This window comes from Oikopleura dioica, chromosome 1 (genome assembly GCF_907165135.1).
Source record: "Oikopleura dioica chromosome 1, OKI2018_I68_1.0, whole genome shotgun sequence".
Classification (NCBI taxonomy): Eukaryota; Metazoa; Chordata; class Appendicularia; order Copelata; family Oikopleuridae; genus Oikopleura; species Oikopleura dioica.
Window position 1 is genome coordinate 3,530,581 of NC_137291.1, and position 16,876 is coordinate 3,547,456.

The 16,876-nt window shown below is 40.9% G+C and overlaps 7 protein-coding genes across 9 annotated transcripts; 5 read left to right on the forward strand and 2 right to left on the reverse strand.

Annotated features, from left to right (window-relative positions):
• Nucleotides 1-92: 92 nt before the first annotated feature.
• On the forward strand, nucleotides 93-1,011 carry LOC145696593 (uncharacterized). Of its 2 annotated transcripts, none has more exons than XM_081773662.1 (2): nucleotides 93-229; nucleotides 296-1,011. In XM_081773662.1, exons 1-2 carry the CDS (start codon nucleotides 217-219, stop codon nucleotides 1,009-1,011), a joined length of 729 nt encoding a protein of 242 aa, XP_081629788.1. In that variant the 5' UTR covers nucleotides 93-216. The 2 variants fall into 2 exon arrangements, with proteins under 2 accessions (XP_081629788.1, XP_081629795.1); XM_081773669.1 differs by having other exon boundaries at nucleotides 137-229; nucleotides 302-1,011.
• A 19-nt stretch (nucleotides 1,012-1,030) lies between these two features.
• Nucleotides 1,031-2,506, forward strand: LOC145696491 (uncharacterized). Its single transcript, XM_081773540.1, has 5 exons — nucleotides 1,031-1,486; nucleotides 1,574-1,732; nucleotides 1,772-2,062; nucleotides 2,161-2,341; nucleotides 2,384-2,506. The coding sequence occupies exons 1-5, from the start codon at nucleotides 1,031-1,033 to the stop codon at nucleotides 2,467-2,469; spliced, it is 1,173 nt and encodes a 390-aa protein (XP_081629666.1). The 3' UTR covers nucleotides 2,470-2,506.
• On the forward strand, nucleotides 2,486-3,079 carry LOC145696647 (putative gamma-glutamylcyclotransferase CG2811). The gene is made up of 3 exons (XM_081773721.1): nucleotides 2,486-2,609; nucleotides 2,653-2,959; nucleotides 3,001-3,079. The coding sequence occupies exons 1-3, from the start codon at nucleotides 2,508-2,510 to the stop codon at nucleotides 3,057-3,059; spliced, it is 468 nt and encodes a 155-aa protein (XP_081629847.1). The 5' UTR covers nucleotides 2,486-2,507; the 3' UTR covers nucleotides 3,060-3,079.
• A 35-nt stretch (nucleotides 3,080-3,114) lies between these two features.
• Nucleotides 3,115-4,351, forward strand: LOC145696562 (lambda-crystallin-like). Its single transcript, XM_081773627.1, has 5 exons — nucleotides 3,115-3,359; nucleotides 3,400-3,761; nucleotides 3,804-3,981; nucleotides 4,026-4,095; nucleotides 4,141-4,351. Exons 1-5 carry the CDS (start codon nucleotides 3,230-3,232, stop codon nucleotides 4,349-4,351), a joined length of 951 nt encoding a protein of 316 aa, XP_081629753.1. The 5' UTR covers nucleotides 3,115-3,229.
• A 130-nt stretch (nucleotides 4,352-4,481) lies between these two features.
• Nucleotides 4,482-6,900, forward strand: LOC145696512 (uncharacterized). Of its 2 annotated transcripts, none has more exons than XM_081773562.1 (8): nucleotides 4,482-4,625; nucleotides 4,666-4,962; nucleotides 5,400-5,509; nucleotides 5,553-5,623; nucleotides 6,167-6,264; nucleotides 6,303-6,399; nucleotides 6,438-6,599; nucleotides 6,653-6,900. In XM_081773562.1, exons 1-8 carry the CDS (start codon nucleotides 4,520-4,522, stop codon nucleotides 6,831-6,833), a joined length of 1,122 nt encoding a protein of 373 aa, XP_081629688.1. In that variant the 5' UTR covers nucleotides 4,482-4,519; the 3' UTR covers nucleotides 6,834-6,900. The 2 variants fall into 2 exon arrangements, with proteins under 2 accessions (XP_081629688.1, XP_081629696.1); XM_081773570.1 differs by having other exon boundaries at nucleotides 6,438-6,592; nucleotides 6,667-6,900.
• A 2,346-nt stretch (nucleotides 6,901-9,246) lies between these two features.
• On the reverse strand, nucleotides 9,247-11,752 carry LOC145696583 (uncharacterized). The gene is made up of 4 exons (XM_081773650.1): nucleotides 11,684-11,752; nucleotides 10,802-11,578; nucleotides 9,557-10,709; nucleotides 9,247-9,508 (listed from the first exon to the last, which is right to left on the reverse strand). Exons 3-4 carry the CDS (start codon nucleotides 10,148-10,150, stop codon nucleotides 9,308-9,310), a joined length of 795 nt encoding a protein of 264 aa, XP_081629776.1. The 5' UTR covers nucleotides 10,151-10,709; nucleotides 10,802-11,578; nucleotides 11,684-11,752; the 3' UTR covers nucleotides 9,247-9,307.
• Nucleotides 11,753-11,943: 191 nt separating this feature from the next.
• On the reverse strand, nucleotides 11,944-16,194 carry LOC145711605 (integrin alpha-6-like). Its single transcript, XM_081789293.1, has 15 exons — nucleotides 16,190-16,194; nucleotides 15,502-15,957; nucleotides 15,003-15,464; nucleotides 14,420-14,940; nucleotides 14,153-14,299; nucleotides 13,907-14,111; nucleotides 13,633-13,863; nucleotides 13,237-13,588; nucleotides 12,958-13,094; nucleotides 12,793-12,916; nucleotides 12,622-12,753; nucleotides 12,495-12,575; nucleotides 12,309-12,450; nucleotides 12,166-12,266; nucleotides 11,944-12,120 (listed from the first exon to the last, which is right to left on the reverse strand). Exons 1-15 carry the CDS (start codon nucleotides 16,192-16,194, stop codon nucleotides 11,962-11,964), a joined length of 3,255 nt encoding a protein of 1,084 aa, XP_081645419.1. The 3' UTR covers nucleotides 11,944-11,961.
• Between the last annotated feature and the right edge of the window lie 682 nt (nucleotides 16,195-16,876).

Consider the following 16,876-nt stretch of genomic DNA (forward strand, 5'->3'; position numbering starts at 1 on the left):
AGTGGATCGCTCCGAGCCTACCCCGGGCACGTTTTGGTAAGGGTGGTCACGTTATTCGAGTCGGATTGGGAGGAACCCCGCCTCCTCTTCGAATCGCGTCCAATCGAAAGTAGCGCAGTGCCACCAAGAGGGGGCGATTTCGCGGTGTAGGGTGGCTAAAGAGAAAAATAGAGAGAAAGCTTCTTTACCCTAAATAAGGATCTCCACGTCAACTTGATGCAGAATAAGGGTAGGGCCTTGATAGTAAAATATCAGAAAGAATTCAAAAATAGAAGATATCTTGAAAAATTTCTAGCGCTAGAAAGCCGTGGCTGGAGATGCATCGAGCTAGAAGACGGCTCCCGTCATCTCCACTTTTCGAGCCCTTCAGTCGGCCTTGGCGATGTTGGAGAATTAATCGAGTACGACCGCGGTGGAGAAATTCATCGAGGAACTCTGGTTGCCACTTCGGAGATGGGAGTCACTTCGATCGATCTTTTCAATGACATTTTGGTGTGCGAAGAAGACTTGGGAGTGTTGCTCAAGAATCAGGGGATTTCACCGTTGCCCAGTAAAGCAGGGTTATTGATTCAGGCATATCTAGTCTTCGCCCGAGAAGCTCAAGTCGACGTCTTTGATCCCATCAACATCTACCCCAAATCCGACCAGCCGCTTGAAGAAACCATCATCATCGACAACACGGAATCGATCTGCTTCGAAGACCACAAAGTCGAAACCGCAAGTCCAGTAAGAAGACCTCCGAGAAGAGCGCAAATCCAAGCGCAAGAAATAACGATTGACCAGGATACGTTTGACTCGCTCGATGATGATCAGAATTACGAGCCAATTGAAGATATGGATGATGATCAAGAACAAGAATACAGGCCGCCGAAGAAATCTGTCAAGGAAAGGGATGAAAAAATTAAAAACAATCATTGTTGTTATTTTTTGATACCCCTCTTTGAAGACCGAAAAAGACTCGCGAAAGAAAGCCGAGAAAACAAAAAAGCCAAAACCGACCGGAAACGATAGTCTCACCTTCGCAGAAAAAATGGTCGCCATCCGCCAAGCCTGCATTCACTGCGGCGGGAATCCCGAAACTCTTTCTTCCTGGGATCAGCGATCGTACGAAACGACCATGTCGAAACATCTCTTCGAAGAACACCAGATAAAGGATGAAATTTACCAGGAAGACGAGTATCATGAAAAATTGAACGAAAACTACCCCGAAAATCCGGAAAAACGAGAAGTGGATGGGGTCAAGATGAACAAATGCCCAAAATGCCCGGCTATGCTGAAGCGAGACATCGACTACAGGAAGCATCTTCAATGGCACGATCTCCTCGATCGGTCGGGAAAACTGCAGCAAGGAGAACTCTACCCTTGCATCCACTGCCCTGCGTTTTTCGAATCAGTTGGCTCGCATAGAACTCACGAGGATCAAGTTCATCCATTTATAAAATTCAAGTGCAGAGCTTGTGACAAGTCTTTTTCGACAAGACAAAATGTAAAAATCAAATTATATCAGACCCAAATGTAAATATTCTACCTTATATCTTGATGAACCTCGATTGTCTTTTTTATGTAATTCTAGAGGGGCCAGCATTGGAGTTTGATGCATCGAATCGACGCCTGCGAAACCTGCGAATTCTGCGGAAAGGTCTTCAACAACAATCGCCAGCTAAGAGAGCATATCCGAAGCCATGACGAGTCGAAATCCTGCACTTGCGAACTTTGCGGCAAGGCTTTCAAGGTAATATTTTCTCTTCCTCAATTTCATTACTCTCTCTAGAATCCGTACGCGCTGAAAAAGCACATGCGGTGGCATCAAGACGCAACGATCAAATGCGAAATTTGCGACGATAAGTTCGTGTACTCCGACGCGCTGGAAACGCATTTGGTTCGCGTTCACAACAAGCCGAGAAAATTCACCTGCGAGTTCTGCGGCACTCAGTTTATTCATCAAAAGCATTGGAGAAGACACTTGAACAAGCACAACGCCAGTCCGGATAAAGTGTATCCAACGCAGACGATCAGGAGGGGTTACACGAAGAGCTCGAATAAATACTGGGAGGACAAAAAGGTACAGTTAAACAAAAGAGCATCTCAAGATTTGGCTCTTTATTGGTCAAATTTTCATGTTTTTATATTATAAAACTGTACTAATTTTCCTCTTCCTAGCTTTATCCAGGCCTGAATTTGTTGAAACGAAATCAGAACAAGAAAATCAGCCCGAAGACCAACCAAGAAATCGTTGTTGCCACTTCTCAGTCGCTCCAGCAAGTCGTCAGTCAAGAGCAAATTGTGCACTTCAAAAATGGGCAGCCCATTGCTACGACTTGGCGAACCATTCCTGTTCAAGGCAAATCTTATTCATTTTGCCCGTTTTTTATTTGGTTTTTAGGTGGAGGAAGTCCTGTTCAAGTCAATCAAGTTTTTCCTGTCGACGGGCAAATTGGGCCATTTTCTGTTCAGCAAAATAATCAGTGATTCGTTCTTTTTCGGAAAATAAAAAGGTTTTGTTTCAGATGTTGTTGTTTACCTATGGAACTTTGAAAAGAAACTTTCCAAATCACCAGATGCTCCTTTCCGTCGGAGCGGAATTTATCTCTGAAGCTAGGACCCAGGAGGTATTTTATCGTAATAAAAACGCCGTCAATTCTGCTTCTCTAGAAATATGGGCTAGTTATTGGAACAGACTTCAATATTCCTGCTCTGTTTTTCGACCCAGAAGCAAAGAAAGTCCAAGGCGAGCTCTACTCCGTCTCAGATTATAAAATAGACGATGTCGATGCGCTAGAAGGCCATCCAGTTGTTTATACAAGGAAAACAATGAAAATTTGTTATGAAGAGAAAACTGTCGAAGCATTTGTTTATGTCATCGAAGATCCTCATGAGAAACTTTTGGCGAAAATGAGACTTGAGGAGTACAAAATTGAAGATACAGAAAAGTATATTCCACCTTCAAAAAGATTCCCAGGTGGGGTTACTTTTTTATATGCGGATTTACTCTTTTGATAGAAATAAAAGATGTCGAAGAAAAAAGAAAACTTTTATCTGCTCAGTTCAAATCTCAATAAACTCTAACCGAACATGCAAATCAATTTTCGAAAAACCGCAGAAAAATTAGAAATGAAATCAAAATTGATCAAATATTCAATATTGGGCGTGGTCTCATTACTTCCTGAAGTTTTTCGATCCACTCTTTCCATTTTCGAAAATCGAAAAGAGCAAAAAGAGAAGAGAAAATATGGGAAAAGGAAAAGTGGGGATTGTGGGGTCCGGATTGGTAGGAAAATCCTGGGCGATGATTTTTGCTTCGGCTGGGTACAATGTCACGATGTATGACATCAACAATGAAGCTGTTCAAAATGCACTCGGTAAAGCCTTCTTATCAAATTTTTCGTTATCATTTTTCAGTCGATATCGAGGCTCAACTCTTGGCTCTAGAAAAATCTCAGCTTCTTCGAGGATCCCTTTCGCCAAAAGAGCAAAAAGACCTCATCACCGGAACCACTTCCCTCGAGGAATGCATCAAAGACGCGTTTTTCATCCAAAGCGCGATTCCAGAAAACCCCGATTTGAAGAAAAAGGTCTTCAAGAACATCGCTGAATTGGTGGAAAAAGATGATGTTATCATTTCTTCTTCAACTTCTTGTTTGATGCCAGATATAATTTTCAGCGACAGCGCTAGAAAAAGCCAGTCGATCATTTGCCACCCGGTCAATCCTCCTTATTACGCTCCGATGGTCGAGATTATTCCTCACGATGAAACTACACAGGTCAGAAAACTGGGTCCGAAGCCCGATTACATTTGATTTCAGGATATCAGAAAACGTACTCGAGAAATCATGGCCGAAGTTGGTCAAAAACCCGTCCTCCTGAATCGAGCCATTGATGGCTTTGCCCTGAATAGAATCCAGTACTCCGTGATCAACGAAAGCTGGAGACTCGTTCAGGATGGAATCATGTCTCCTGAAGATGTCGATACTGTTCTTACAGGTTTCTTTCTCTGAAAAAATTTTGGTGTTAAAATTTTTGATCAGCCGGTCTTGGAATGAGATACGCAACAATTGGACCTTTCGAGACAATTCATCTCAATGCCGAAGGAGTCAGGTAACCAAATCAGGCTCTAGAAACGAATAAATCACGGTTTTCAAGGGAGTACATGGAGAAATTCGCGAGTTCAATAAAACGAGTCTCTGCCACTTTTGGCCCGACCCCTGATTACAGTGGAGAAGCGCTGGAAAAAATCTGCGACATGATTGAGGCGAAAATTCCGCTCGACCAAATGGCAAAACGAAGGGCAAGAAGAGACAAACTTCTCGCCGGAATGGCGAAACTGCTCAAAGAACTTGATTCTGAAGAATAAAATTTCAAAAAAAAAAATGCAAAATGAATGAATTTCGAAAACATCGGTTCCAAAAAGATTGCAGCAGTCTCTAGAACTTGATTTACTTTTTACTTGTTATGCAACCATTACTATCAGTTTCAGTTTTTAAAGAAAAAGAACGCCCCGCACCCTCAAAAAACGGGGAAAATGCAGGGTGTGCGCCCAAATTGGAACCAAGAAATTCCACAGTATTGGTTAGACAAAGGAATGGATGCAGAAACTATTGAAAAATGGTACATTGTCGTCAGAATCAGTAAGTTTGTCGAAGAAAAGATAAGACAAATGCCTTTTAGTTGCACTTTGCTTAATTGCGATTTCGGTTTTCAATTATGTTTTCACATGGTGGATTCGAAAGAACCTCTCTCCTCTGAAGAAAATCGGAGATGAACCCCTAACAAGAATCGAAAGATATGCTCAAGCTTGTAAGCTTGGCCAAGAACCTGCGATGAATTTCATCTCTTCCACCCTTATAACGAACGATAGAGTTTACATTATTCTTCGGATGATTCTCGCCCTTTGGTCATTATTTTTGACAGCTGCTGCTCCTGAAGGCTTGCGGACGCCATTTTTTGCTACGTATTATCCAACTGGTACAGTTTTTTTCTTCTTTTGTGGACCCTATTTTTGTGGACATTTTCTTCATTTTAAGGGGTTTTCGTGGGACACTTTTGCAAGGATAATGTTCCACTTTTGTGGACATTTGTCCAGCCGAAAAAAATTAAGAGGAAAAAATAGGGTGATTTTTTCAAAAATTAGAATTTTTTTGATAAGAAATCAATGGCTTTTACTGTTTAATTGACCAAAAATGGTAAAAAAAAGGCAAAAAAATGCGTTTCGATGATGAAATTTGCCAATTTTCGAAGAAAAATTTATCGAAGAAAAAATTTTAAGCCCCTATGGCGGGACATTTTTTGGAATACTGTTGCCCACTTTTGTGGACATTTTTATGAAAATTTGGGACAAAAAATTTCCACAAAAAAGGAAAATAACTGTATATTTTTTGAATGTTTTTTTTAAAAATATTTAGCGACAATCATCACAATCTACGTCAATTTCAACCGCGAACTCATTGTCGAAGGATTCGGTTCTAAAGTTCAAACTGTCAACAAAATCATCTCATGGCTATTCAACTGCACGGTAAATTCTATTGTAAATACCCTGATTCTGTCAATTCATTAAGGCCCCACTAAGACTCTTCATTGCAATTAGTTGGTGGACAAAATGGTTCGGAATCGCTAGATATCGAGAAATGTCTAGACCAGGGTTCTAAATCTGAGCTGAAAATCAGAAGTCGAGTCGAGTCGAGTCGAAAGGCTATCTGAAAATCCCAAGTCGAGTCGAGTCGAAAGCGTTTTTGAAAATCGCTAGTCGAGTCGAGTCGAGTCGAGTCGACTTAATCGACTTATTAGTCGAAAAGTCGAAAACTGGAAAAATATATAAATTTAGTCGAAAAAGTCGAAAATAAGTCGAAAAGTCGAAATTTAGTCGAAAGTCGAAAGAAAAGTCGAAAAGTCGAAAGCAAAATAGTGATTATTTTCGACTTTTTCGACTAGATTTTCGACTTATTCGACTAGATTTTCGACTTATTCGACTAGATTTTTCGACTTTCTCCTTAACATTGCTCTCGACTTTTTCGACTAGTCGACAATCTAGTTGACTCCTAGGGTCAAGTCGAGTCGAGTCGAGTCGACTTATTTTCCCAACCAGTCTAGTCGAGTCGAGCTAGTCTTTTCGACTTAGACTCGACTCGACTTCGACTTTAGTCGAAACTCGACTAGTCGATTTAGAACCCTGGTCTAGACCCGCGGATTTGCCAGTTTTTGTTCTTTTCAATAAAGAATTTGCACCGACCGTTTTCATGCTTACCGAGTTGCTTTGGTTCGATACTATGGGTAAATAAGAAAAATGTACAGTCATGATTAAATTTCAGTAACATTTTGCGGCGCTTGGGCAGCAACAATTACTGGCAATCTTGTCGTTCATGGAATTCTCAATGATATGGTCGACGAACCTCCTCAAGCTCTCGCGTAAGATCTCATTCTTCAACTCTTTCAGATATTTTTAGTGTCCCGATTGAACATCCGGCCGCACATCTCCATGTTTTCTATTTTTTCGTCTTTGGAATGCCGCTCATTCAATGGGTCTTGGCGACTTTTTGCTTGGTGAAAGTTTGGATCTTCAAGAAACTTCCTGTTATTGGTGAAAGATTACGCTTGCGCCAGGAATGGTTTATGAAATAATTCTAACAAAAATATTATATTAATCTTTGTTATTTTCAAGCGAAAACCAATCAAAGAAATGCATTGCAAATTTCCGAAAACGACAGGCTTTCAATGCTTACTTCAAAGAGAAAAGCGATGCTGATGAATTAAAACGAAGAGAAACAACAAAAAGTGTCTTTAAAGATCTTGGTCGATATTCAACTAGAAAATCTGTTGCGCCAAGAAGAATCAAAGCATAGAAACTCAGAGCGTTTTCTTCAAAAATACAATATTAATAAATTTATTCTTCAGAAATAATAATCAAAATACCGGATATCAGAGGCTGATGAAATGAAGTCCCGGGGTTTTAATTCTCTCCAAATAAAACTCATCGTCTTTTTTATCAAAAATCAGTTTGAAGGAGTCCATTTCTGAATTTGCATAAATAAATATCTCGCCATAGTTTTCTTTTCTCGAGTTTTTAAAGCATTATACGCTTCATTGTGAGATCGCTCTTAAAAACCCGAGACAAAGACATTTATATCCTTGAAAAAGGGGTGAGATAAATATCCCCCGTGATTAAAATTCGTTTCCATTTGACCAATACGAAGAAATCGCCCGCTATAATACCTATAAAGAATGATAAAATACTCCGATTTTGTATAAATGTTTCGTTCTTCTGGTCTTTGAAATTCTCGCCAGCGAAATGTTGCGATAAAAAGGACCCCTTTTCTGTCCGGAAAAGGGCAAAAATCGTTGATTTGGGTGTCATAAGGAACTGTTATTCCAAGAAAATCGTCAGAAACATGAGAAGAATTCGTAAAGTTTCTGCTCCAAAAAGGATCTTCATAAATAAGCTCGGTCCATTCGCGATTTTTGTCTCGAAGAGTTTGAATTTTTATGTCATGTGAAGTGTACGCATTCACATTTACAACACTCAGTTCTCCATTGAACACAAAAGCGTGCCGGCGACTGTCTAATTCAGACGTTTTCAATCGAGCTGGAATCTCAAGAACGCTTTTGCGCCCATTTTTCAGCGGATTGAAAAAGAAACAGTGTTCAAAATATTTCATCGTCGAGCAAAAGTAAAACAAGCCATTGTAAACAGCAGCAATGCTAAAATGTCCTGAAAACAGGAAAATGTTATTTCGCCCGTATCTTGAAAGCATCAACTCTGATTCGACTCCAATATCCGTTATCTCAGCAGTTTGTTCGTCGAGAAGATAAGTTTTGAGATGAGAATCGACCAAATAATGCCTTCCTTCGAGAAAAAGCGGCGCCAGTGGAAGCTCGTCATCTTGAAAAAAATGAAGTTTCTTTAAAAATAAATTGCTCTTACAGTATTTGATAAAATCGGAACGATAGCTCTTCAAAGTCCTCAGTTTTCTGTCCTCGCCGAATTTCAGATAAACTAGAAAAGGGCCATATAATATGGCCCATATTGAAGTGAAGAAAAGATTAAAAACTTGCCTATTCTGTCAAATATTTCTTTCTTTTTGAAATTTTTTGGGTCGACTGTGGCAAGGCGGGAGAAAAGATCATTGATTTTGGGCGCTGGAGCATGTTCGATATAATAATCAAAATAATAGACTGATCTTTTTGTGATCTTTTTCGTAAAAAGAGGATGCCCTTTTTCATAGAACCAGGCAAGAGGGGCGTTTTTTGGATCAATATGTTCGCATTGATAATAAACGCACGGGCATCCGGAGGAACAGAGCGGTTCAAACGGGCAAATATCGTCGGCTTCTCCTTTTTCGCTCAAATGAGATTTGCAGATTTGCTTACAAACTACAGCATCAGCGCTGTCGATCTTCGAGCAGAGTTTTTCGCACATTTTCAAATCTAAAAAGGGCTGAAAACGGCGTTTTACTGCATAAAGGTACCGTAGAAATTTAGCCGCTTGCATCTTTTTAGGTTGATTTCTTGTTCTTCTTCAGTAAAATTATCAGCTCGAACCGTTTGTGCAGATTTCGCCACAGTCAAAATTGGGCGAGGGTAGATAAACTCTTCATTTTCTCTCATGCAAGTCGAAAAACTCGAATAGCAATCTTCGTATGGAAAGTTTGAAAGGCAGTTCTTGAAATTTCTCCCGCAATTGAGAGTTTTGAAGGTATATTTTGGCGCGAGATTTTTGACGCTAGCAAAGTTTGTACCAAGAATAATGCTTTGCCAGAAAAGAAAACCGCATATAACATAGGCCCATTTTTGTTTATCAGTAGAAGAACCGCTAAGAAATGATTATTTTATAATTTAAGTTTTGATACAAACTGAGATCTCAGACCAAAGGACCGATCCGTTTTGAAATCATGGAGGTGTTTCCATTGCCTTGGTACCAGAACAACTTTATCTTTCACCTTTCTTACCAACCCAACGCAATGGCATTCCAAGCACTAGAATTTTCAATCTCTAATCAAGCTAGTTTTACGCACCTCTACTGGAACTTGAGCGGAATTCATTTTTTCCGGTTTCAGTTTTGAAAAATTTTAAGAGGAGACGTTACTTTATTGCTGAAAATAATGCCAAGCGGAGACATCCCATCAAAATGTCAGCCAAAATTTGTGCTGGTGTGAATAGTATTTAGCGCAACGGTCTGAACTTTCAGAGCGACAGACAGGTGTGAAACGGTTTCATCAGCAGAATCTGATCAGCTGGTAAGATAAAATAATAGTAGAGTAATTTTCATGAATCATTTATTTACATTTTCCTCAAACGAGCAGTTTTCTCAAAGAAAAAATCAGTTATTCGCGGCGCAGGAAGGAAAGTCCCCACAATCCGACCACCACTCTACTCCGCACTCGCCATAGTAGTCCATCACATCGTGGATTATATTGTAAGAAGTTTTGAAAATGTGGTGATTCGAGCACGTGATTTCCAGCTGGCTCTCGCCAACTAGCTCGTCCGCAAGGTGATACCCGTCCTTGCACTTGATTCGGCACTAGAATTTCAATTTAAAATTCACCGCGGACTCGTGTTTAGAATTTACCTTGGATCCATATTTCACCTTGCCCCGGACTCGCTCATCTTCGTGGTCTTCTGGCCAGTATTCGTCGCAATCCAGCTCCTGGAATTCCGCCTCTGGGTTGCCATCGATCCAGTTAGGATCTTCAAAGCCTTCGGAAAATGTTCCGATCAAGTCATCAATATTCGGCGAGCAAGCAGCGACCTCGCATCGTTGGATTTTATTCTCGCTGAAAACGCATCGTCCAAGCTCATTGCACTCACAGGTCGAAGTTTTCGAAAACCACGTGCCGTAAATTTCTGTTTCCTGGCATTTAGCTTGACAAACTGCTCCCTGAGGAAAGCCATCGACCATGGCTTGGGCGTAGTCGATTTGGACGCCATCAGCTGTCTTGCAGTCCATTTCGTTCCCGTCCAAGTTATCGGGCCAGTATCGCTCGGGATTCGGGAAGCAAATAGCTGGCTCGCAGTTGGCCAGGTTTGTCTTCCACTGACATCGTGTTGCGTTTCGGCAGTCGCAATTCTTTGTCGTCTTTCTTCCTCGGATGACGAAGCCAGGTGGACAGGATTTTTCGCAAAGAGATTGGTCGGCGTTGGAATCGGTGCAATCCCAGAGCATGTCGGAGGGAGAGATGCCGAGGGCGATTTCGTAGTCGGAAATTGGGATGACGGAGGGGCAGTGCCAATCGGCTGGGGGAGCAGGAGTGGTGCTCGTTGTTGTGGTCGTGGTTGTGGTGGTGGTGGAGGTCGTGGTGGAAGTGGTGGTGGTGGAGGTTGTTGTAGAAGATGCGGTTGAAGAAGTTGTAGAAGGCGTGGTCGTGATTGGAGTAGTTGTTGATGTCGTTGTCGACGTTGTTGTTGTAGCAACATCACACGGGGTTACATAAGGAACCCCATTCCATTTGGTATGGTTGATGCTTTAATTTGTTTTATCAAAAATACACGTCCTGCTGGAGCGATCATTTAGTTTAACGAGTTTATCTCCATGTTTTTAACTAAACGCAGGAAGCTAGATTAGATGATATTTTGGGATCGAGATTGTAGATTCTATAATGATTCCAACAATGATGCAACATTTTCCTTGCGATGCTTCCTCGGAAATTGAAAAAGTAGTTGCAGTTGCTGCCATCACACACGCATTTGAGTTTTTTGTTCGATGTGAGTTTTGTTCCATTCGGCTTAAAAAATGATTTTAAAAGCTGTCGTCAAAAATCGACGAAAAACGTGGTCATTTTCTTTAACGACGGGATACCCTTAAATTACCACAGACCTGATTGCATTCTCTGAAGCAGACGTTGTTCTCTGCCTCAAGCCCGCTTGCTGTACAGTTTTTTATGGAATTTGTGGACATCAAATTTGTGGACATTTTTCAGATTATAAGGGGTTTTCTTGGGACACATTCTAAAAAAGAGGGTATCAAATTTGTGGACATTTTTTGTCAATTGATATCTTTTACTTCTAAATTTATAGTCGTACTTTCGTAATTGAAGCCAATTTTATCTGCAAAGAACTGTTTTTCGTCAAAAATCTTAATTTTTGTTTAGATTTACGTCTTTAGATTCAATCTTGTATTCTTTTTCTCATTATTTTTTGAGAAAAATCATCAAATTTTCTTTCTAGGAAAAAATTTAAACAAGTTCGTTGGGACATTTTTTTCGAGGCTCTGTATCAAATTTGTGGACATTTTTCAGAAAACTAGGGGACAAAAAATGTCCACAAATTCCATAAAAAACTGTATATCCTCTTTTGCAACCATCAGATCTCGTGTACGTCTTCGTATTCCAAATTCCCAAGTCAGCCGGATTGCATCCTTTTTCGATACATTCTGGGACGTCTTCGACCAAACTGCCATCAGAGTAGCACTTGATCGTACCAAATTGCTTCTTGTCGGCCGAGCAGCTGACGAACCAATCGGAGAAGGTTCCAGATTCATGGAGGAGGATTTGAGCTTGCTTTCGGATCTTGCCCTTGTTGGTCAAGGTTTGGCCCTTTATAGCTCCGCGGAGGAGGAGGGTGGAATTGGAGAGGAGGTGCGAGATGTCGCATCCTAAGAATGATCTTCAGAAAAATGATATTTCAGGGGAGGTTTTTATGAAAAGAATCTCTTTGTTATCTTCTGAAAAATTTTGAAAAAAAATCTCTCTTTTCTTACCGACAGTAGACGCAGCCGCCTGAGAAATCAAAAATGCCGACGAAAGTTTCATTTTTTCTCTCGTGCACTTGAAAAAAGTATGCTTGACAAGCGTCGACGCTCGTTTATTACCTTTTCGTGAACGCTCAGGTGGCGCCCGCGAGCGAGATCGAGTTCGCTAGAATTCGTCAAAGTGTGTCTTTTTAGAGACCTGGGTGGTTCTAAACCTGCTGTTTTGTTACGAAATAATTATTGATTCAAGCTTTTTTATTACTTTTTTTATACAGAAAGTTTATTTTTTAGTGAAATCTTCTGTGAACAGGCAATTTTCTTCGTTGGAAAAATCCGCATCTCCACAAAATGATCAGCATCGTGAAAAAACTGATGAAAATAGCGGCAACGATCAAGGCAATCAGCCACCATTCCATACTCGGTCCGTATGCTTGCACCAAAATTTCCTAAAACGAAAAAATTGGGGAAAATTTTTTTCTGAAGAATCAAACCTGATCGACTCTGAAAACATTTTTACTGGCAAGTTCTCCCTTGAGCATCGAGTTTTCAGAGTTGATTTCAGCATTCCACTCGATATCGAAAATATTCGAACCTAAATTTTGAATGAAAAAAATTTTCTTCGTTGAAATTTAACCTTCAAAATGTTTTTGAAGAGCTCGATGAGAAATCGCAGTTTGGATTCGAATCCAAGCGTTGTCATTTGCATTCAAGGATTCGATGTTGCAGACGACTTCGGAGCACTCGATCAAGTCTGAGTCGCAATTAAGGGTGTGGCTCTAGAAAAAGATTGATAAGATTTCGGGGAGTAGTTTCTTCGAACCTGAAGTTTGATCATTCGATGAGTTTCGTCTTCTACAAAATCAAGGACGCTGGATCTTTTTGATCTTTGAGGAATCAGCTCCTAAGGAAGGAAAATTCTAGAGCTGGAAATTTGTCATGTGTCTTACCTTGTAAGTATTGACGAAATCAAACTTGTCAGGATTAAATCCCTCGGCCAGGTGGCATCGGCTCTTGAGGTCGATGTCTTTGATAACCACTGAATCCATCGGATACATTAGAAAATCTCCGTTTTTCAGTTTCTAGAGCAACTTTTTAAATAGCCACTAAAATGAGTTTACCAAAGGAATCTTGACAGAAACAACCAAATCATTCGCCGGTGTCGCTCCTCGATTCTTGACAACCAAAACAGACTCGACTCGATCGCCAAAATCGCCGATGTTACCAGTGCTCGCCCCTCTATCTCTAAATTGATCTCATCAATGAGAAATTTAAGATCTTGTTACCTTCGAATCTGACTGGGGGAATACTTGATTGGGATGAATTCAGGACGAGTAGCGGTGACAAGTTCAACATCAGCCTCGAATTTCAAGTCGCCGAAAGTGTGGATGGTAGCTTCATCGGATCCGCCGTATCCCCAGCTCTAGAATTATTGTATAAATCTGCATTCACACTCATTTTAACGTTGATGATAATATTGTTTATCTAATTTCGATATGATAAAAAGCATAAAAGTTTAATTCTTTTCGAAACTATCATCAACATGGTCTTTTACCAAAACCTACCGAAGGTCCTCTAGAAGATCTAGAAAGCTCATCCCTCCTCGGATTCTTCGTCTTGTGGCTCCAAACCTCCATTTTCAAGTCGAAGCTCGGGCTCACATTTTCGCGAACATAGATAATGTCCAAATCCAACTCGACTTTCGCTTTGCTTCCAGTCAAAAATGGATTTCCGACTTTGCAGGTGATTTTATTGAATTTGACGGTGATTTCTTCGAAGCAGGAAAACTCGGACTCTGATTTTTTGCCCGAAAGAAATTTGATAGAGAAGTCGGCCAATTTGATGAAGGATCGGAAATATGCGGTGAAACCGGCTTGGTGGGCGTCTTCCCCGTCATTTGTCAGGACAACCGACCATCTGAAAAAATAAGGGTTCCCTCTTTTTTTGAGTAAAAAAACAACCTTGCTTTGGGCAAATTCGATGATCCAAAGACAACTTCCTTGCCACTTCCGGCCGTCATCTTTTGCCAGTTTCCTTTAGCATCTTGCACCTCTAGAATTTGCTCGGCCGCCTTCAAATTATCTTGGCAAAAATGAGGATCAGCGCAGTTGTTCTTGATCTGAAGGAATTTCGACTCTCGATCTTGACCATTTGTTCGGATAATTGGGTACTCGTTGATATCCGCCAAGTCGCTAGAAAAATGGGTGAAGAAAAAGCCGAAGAAAAGCGATAAACCTCCTGGTGAGCTCAGTATCTTCAAGCGAAAATTCAAGGCTTATGTCGATCGGACTCAGTTTGTCACTCATCTCTCCTTGCAAAAAGACCTTGAGCTCATCAAAACACTCCAGCTTATCAGCTTCAATTTCAATCTGAGTTTTCGCCTTGACAGAATTCGTGAAATCCTTCCATCCTCCGATTCTTCCCCGAGGAGTTTTATTTTCTAAACGAATTTTCAACCTCGAAAATTTTGAAAAAGCTCACCTTCTTCGGAAAGAGAATCGATGATGACTCGATAGTTGAGCATTTTATTTCCTTGGATTTTGTCGATCGAAGCGTGGTCGAATTTGTAGCAGACTTTGACATTGAAGCAGGTGTATTTTTCGCCGTTTTCGTCGCATTGTTTTGGTTCTGAATCAAATACCATAAAATTCAATCTCAATGAAGCAACTGCTCTCTTTTAATCGTCGGTTTGTTTGACTATTAATAAAGAGCAGCAATAATGGTACTTAAGTTCTTCTGGACTCTTACCATCTAGATCAATCGACTGAATCTCCTCTCCATCAAAATCCGTCATTGAAATCAAGGAAGAGATCGAAATCACCGGTCTCGTCGGAATTGCCACAATCGCATCTTTTCCTCCAACGAGCAAGTCAGGATGTCCATTCTTGTCGAAATCTTGCCCACCAGAAACCGACATTCCAAAAGCATCGATGTCAAAATCTTCTCCAGAAAGCACTTGAGTCGGATTTTTTGAAAGACTTTTTCCTCCATTGTAAATAAAGACTTTTCCTGCTGCTGGAGCGCCGATGATGAGTTCTTCGAAACCATCGATATTCGCGTCTTTTCCATTCGTCAAGCTTTTGCCAAAGCTGCTGCCTGCGGAGCCGACGAGAACAGAAGCCTTTTCGAAGGGTTTTTGATCAGAATTCTGGGAGGAGAGGAAAACAAAAACAGCGCCACCGATGTCGTTTCCGTCCGATCCTTTGTCGAAAAATTGAGGAGCGCCAATGACGAGATCGTCGAATCCGTCTCCATCAAAGTCCAAGCTCGTCATACTATAAGAAGGCTCTATTTTCAAGCTTTTTTTAAGGTCCCGAGTGAAATTCTAGAGCCCAGCCTGTAGCCAAAAGAACTCGTCAAACCAGTCGGTCGTTTGAAAAAATCAAGAAAATGTTCTCTTCCATCAATGAACAATTCCTCAATTTCTCGAAGATTTCGCCCATCATTTCGATAAAATCTCACGGCGCCATAGTAATTCTCTCCTGGAAGGCCAGTAACATACAGTGCTTCTCCAGGAAAGCCCCGGACATTCCGAAGAATGAGAACAGAAGAGCCAGAGTAAGAATCTTTCGGTTGATTGAGTTCTCTGCACCAGTGATTTTTGCCTGCCTTTCCAACTTCTTCTTGACAAAGTTCTGAAAAAACAAGCGAATCTTCTCGGGAAAGATCAGCTGCGGCGACGAGTCCGGACCAGGCAAAAGCACCAGGAGCGCCTAGAATCAGATTTTCGCGGTCGACAAAGGCGGAAGAGCCGATTTGCGATTTGGCGTACCAGAATGTATGTTTTCGGATTCTAAAAGAGTAAGAGAGTTTTTCCGCGATTTTCTTACTTGTATTTCTTGCCAAGTTCATTGACTGGATTCTTGAGGTCGCTTCTCAGCCGCCAGTTGACGCTCTTGCTCGCTAGGCAACTTCCAGTCAATGATTGAATCGGATTTTCAATTCTTTCTCCATTGAGATTTGTAAAACTGGGAAATTCCTTGTAAAATTTTGGCGCGCAAGAAACCAAGAATCCATTGTCGGAAGAAAGGGTCATTCCGAACATCGAGTTGTTGTACTCTTTAGTTAGCTGATCATCAAAGAGCGGGGCACAAGAAGTCGATTCTTTCTCGAAAGAACATTTGAAGACTCCGCCGGTTTTGCCATTCTTTTTCGATTCTAGAGTTGGCGCCCCGACGAAGATTGAATCCTCATCGAAGTCAAGAGAGTAGCCGAAGTTGGAGCCCGAGGGCCCGCGCTCAGTAATTGCCCAGTCTTTTTCGTAATTGAAAGCGGCGGAGAAATGACTGTAATGAGTTGAAAAAAGGGATGAATTTACAAAGAAGAAATATTCTTTATAAAGAAAAATTCTTTCCAGAAATTATAGAAAGAATCCATTAGAAACCATAGTTGAAAATTTAATTCAGAATTTTTTCAAACTTTCCTGTTTAAAATCAAAAATCCAGCAAGCTTCATCCTTCTTCTTCTTCTTTCTCTCTTTCTCGTACCTTCTTATCAAATCTCTTGTCGTTCCTTTACTCCATGTTATTATCTCTTCAAAAACTGAGGGCTCAAAATCGAAAGTGATTTTTGGCTGAAAAAAGGGAGGATGATAATGGCCGAGGTGAGTAGCTGGAGCTAATCAGCGCGCTCGAACTCGTCTCAGCTTTTCGCGGCGCAAAAAAGGGCCACACAAGCCAAGGCCAATTGTTTCACGCTGCGAGGTGATAACCACTTGCATCCGCATTGCCAAAACTGTAGTGAGACGACGCGGTTCATCAGGAATTTTATTTTTTATTTTACAAGCAATTTAATAAAAATAGAGAAAGTGCACTTCAGAACTGTTTATTTTTCTTGGCGATATCTTCCGAGTCGTTTTAGTAGATCGGGATTATAACGTATTCGTAGTTGTTTTCGTCATCTTCATCATTATTGTTGTTGTTGTTGTTGTTATTGTTGATTTCTTTGATCTTGGACTGAAGAACATCCGATCGGCAGACTGAAAAGTATGAAAAGCAAACGAAAGAACTCCCAAAAATTCTTACTTGGACAAGTTCGACGCTTTTTGAGCCAAGGTCGAATGCAGTTCCTGTGAAAGTCGTGCTTGCAAATCGGGAGTCGGAAAATCTGAACATGATTAACTCCCTTTTTTTTCTCTTTTTAAAAATTCACCTCGTCTCCAGACTTGAATTCTTCCAAGCAGATCGGGCACTTGCTTTCTTTGTT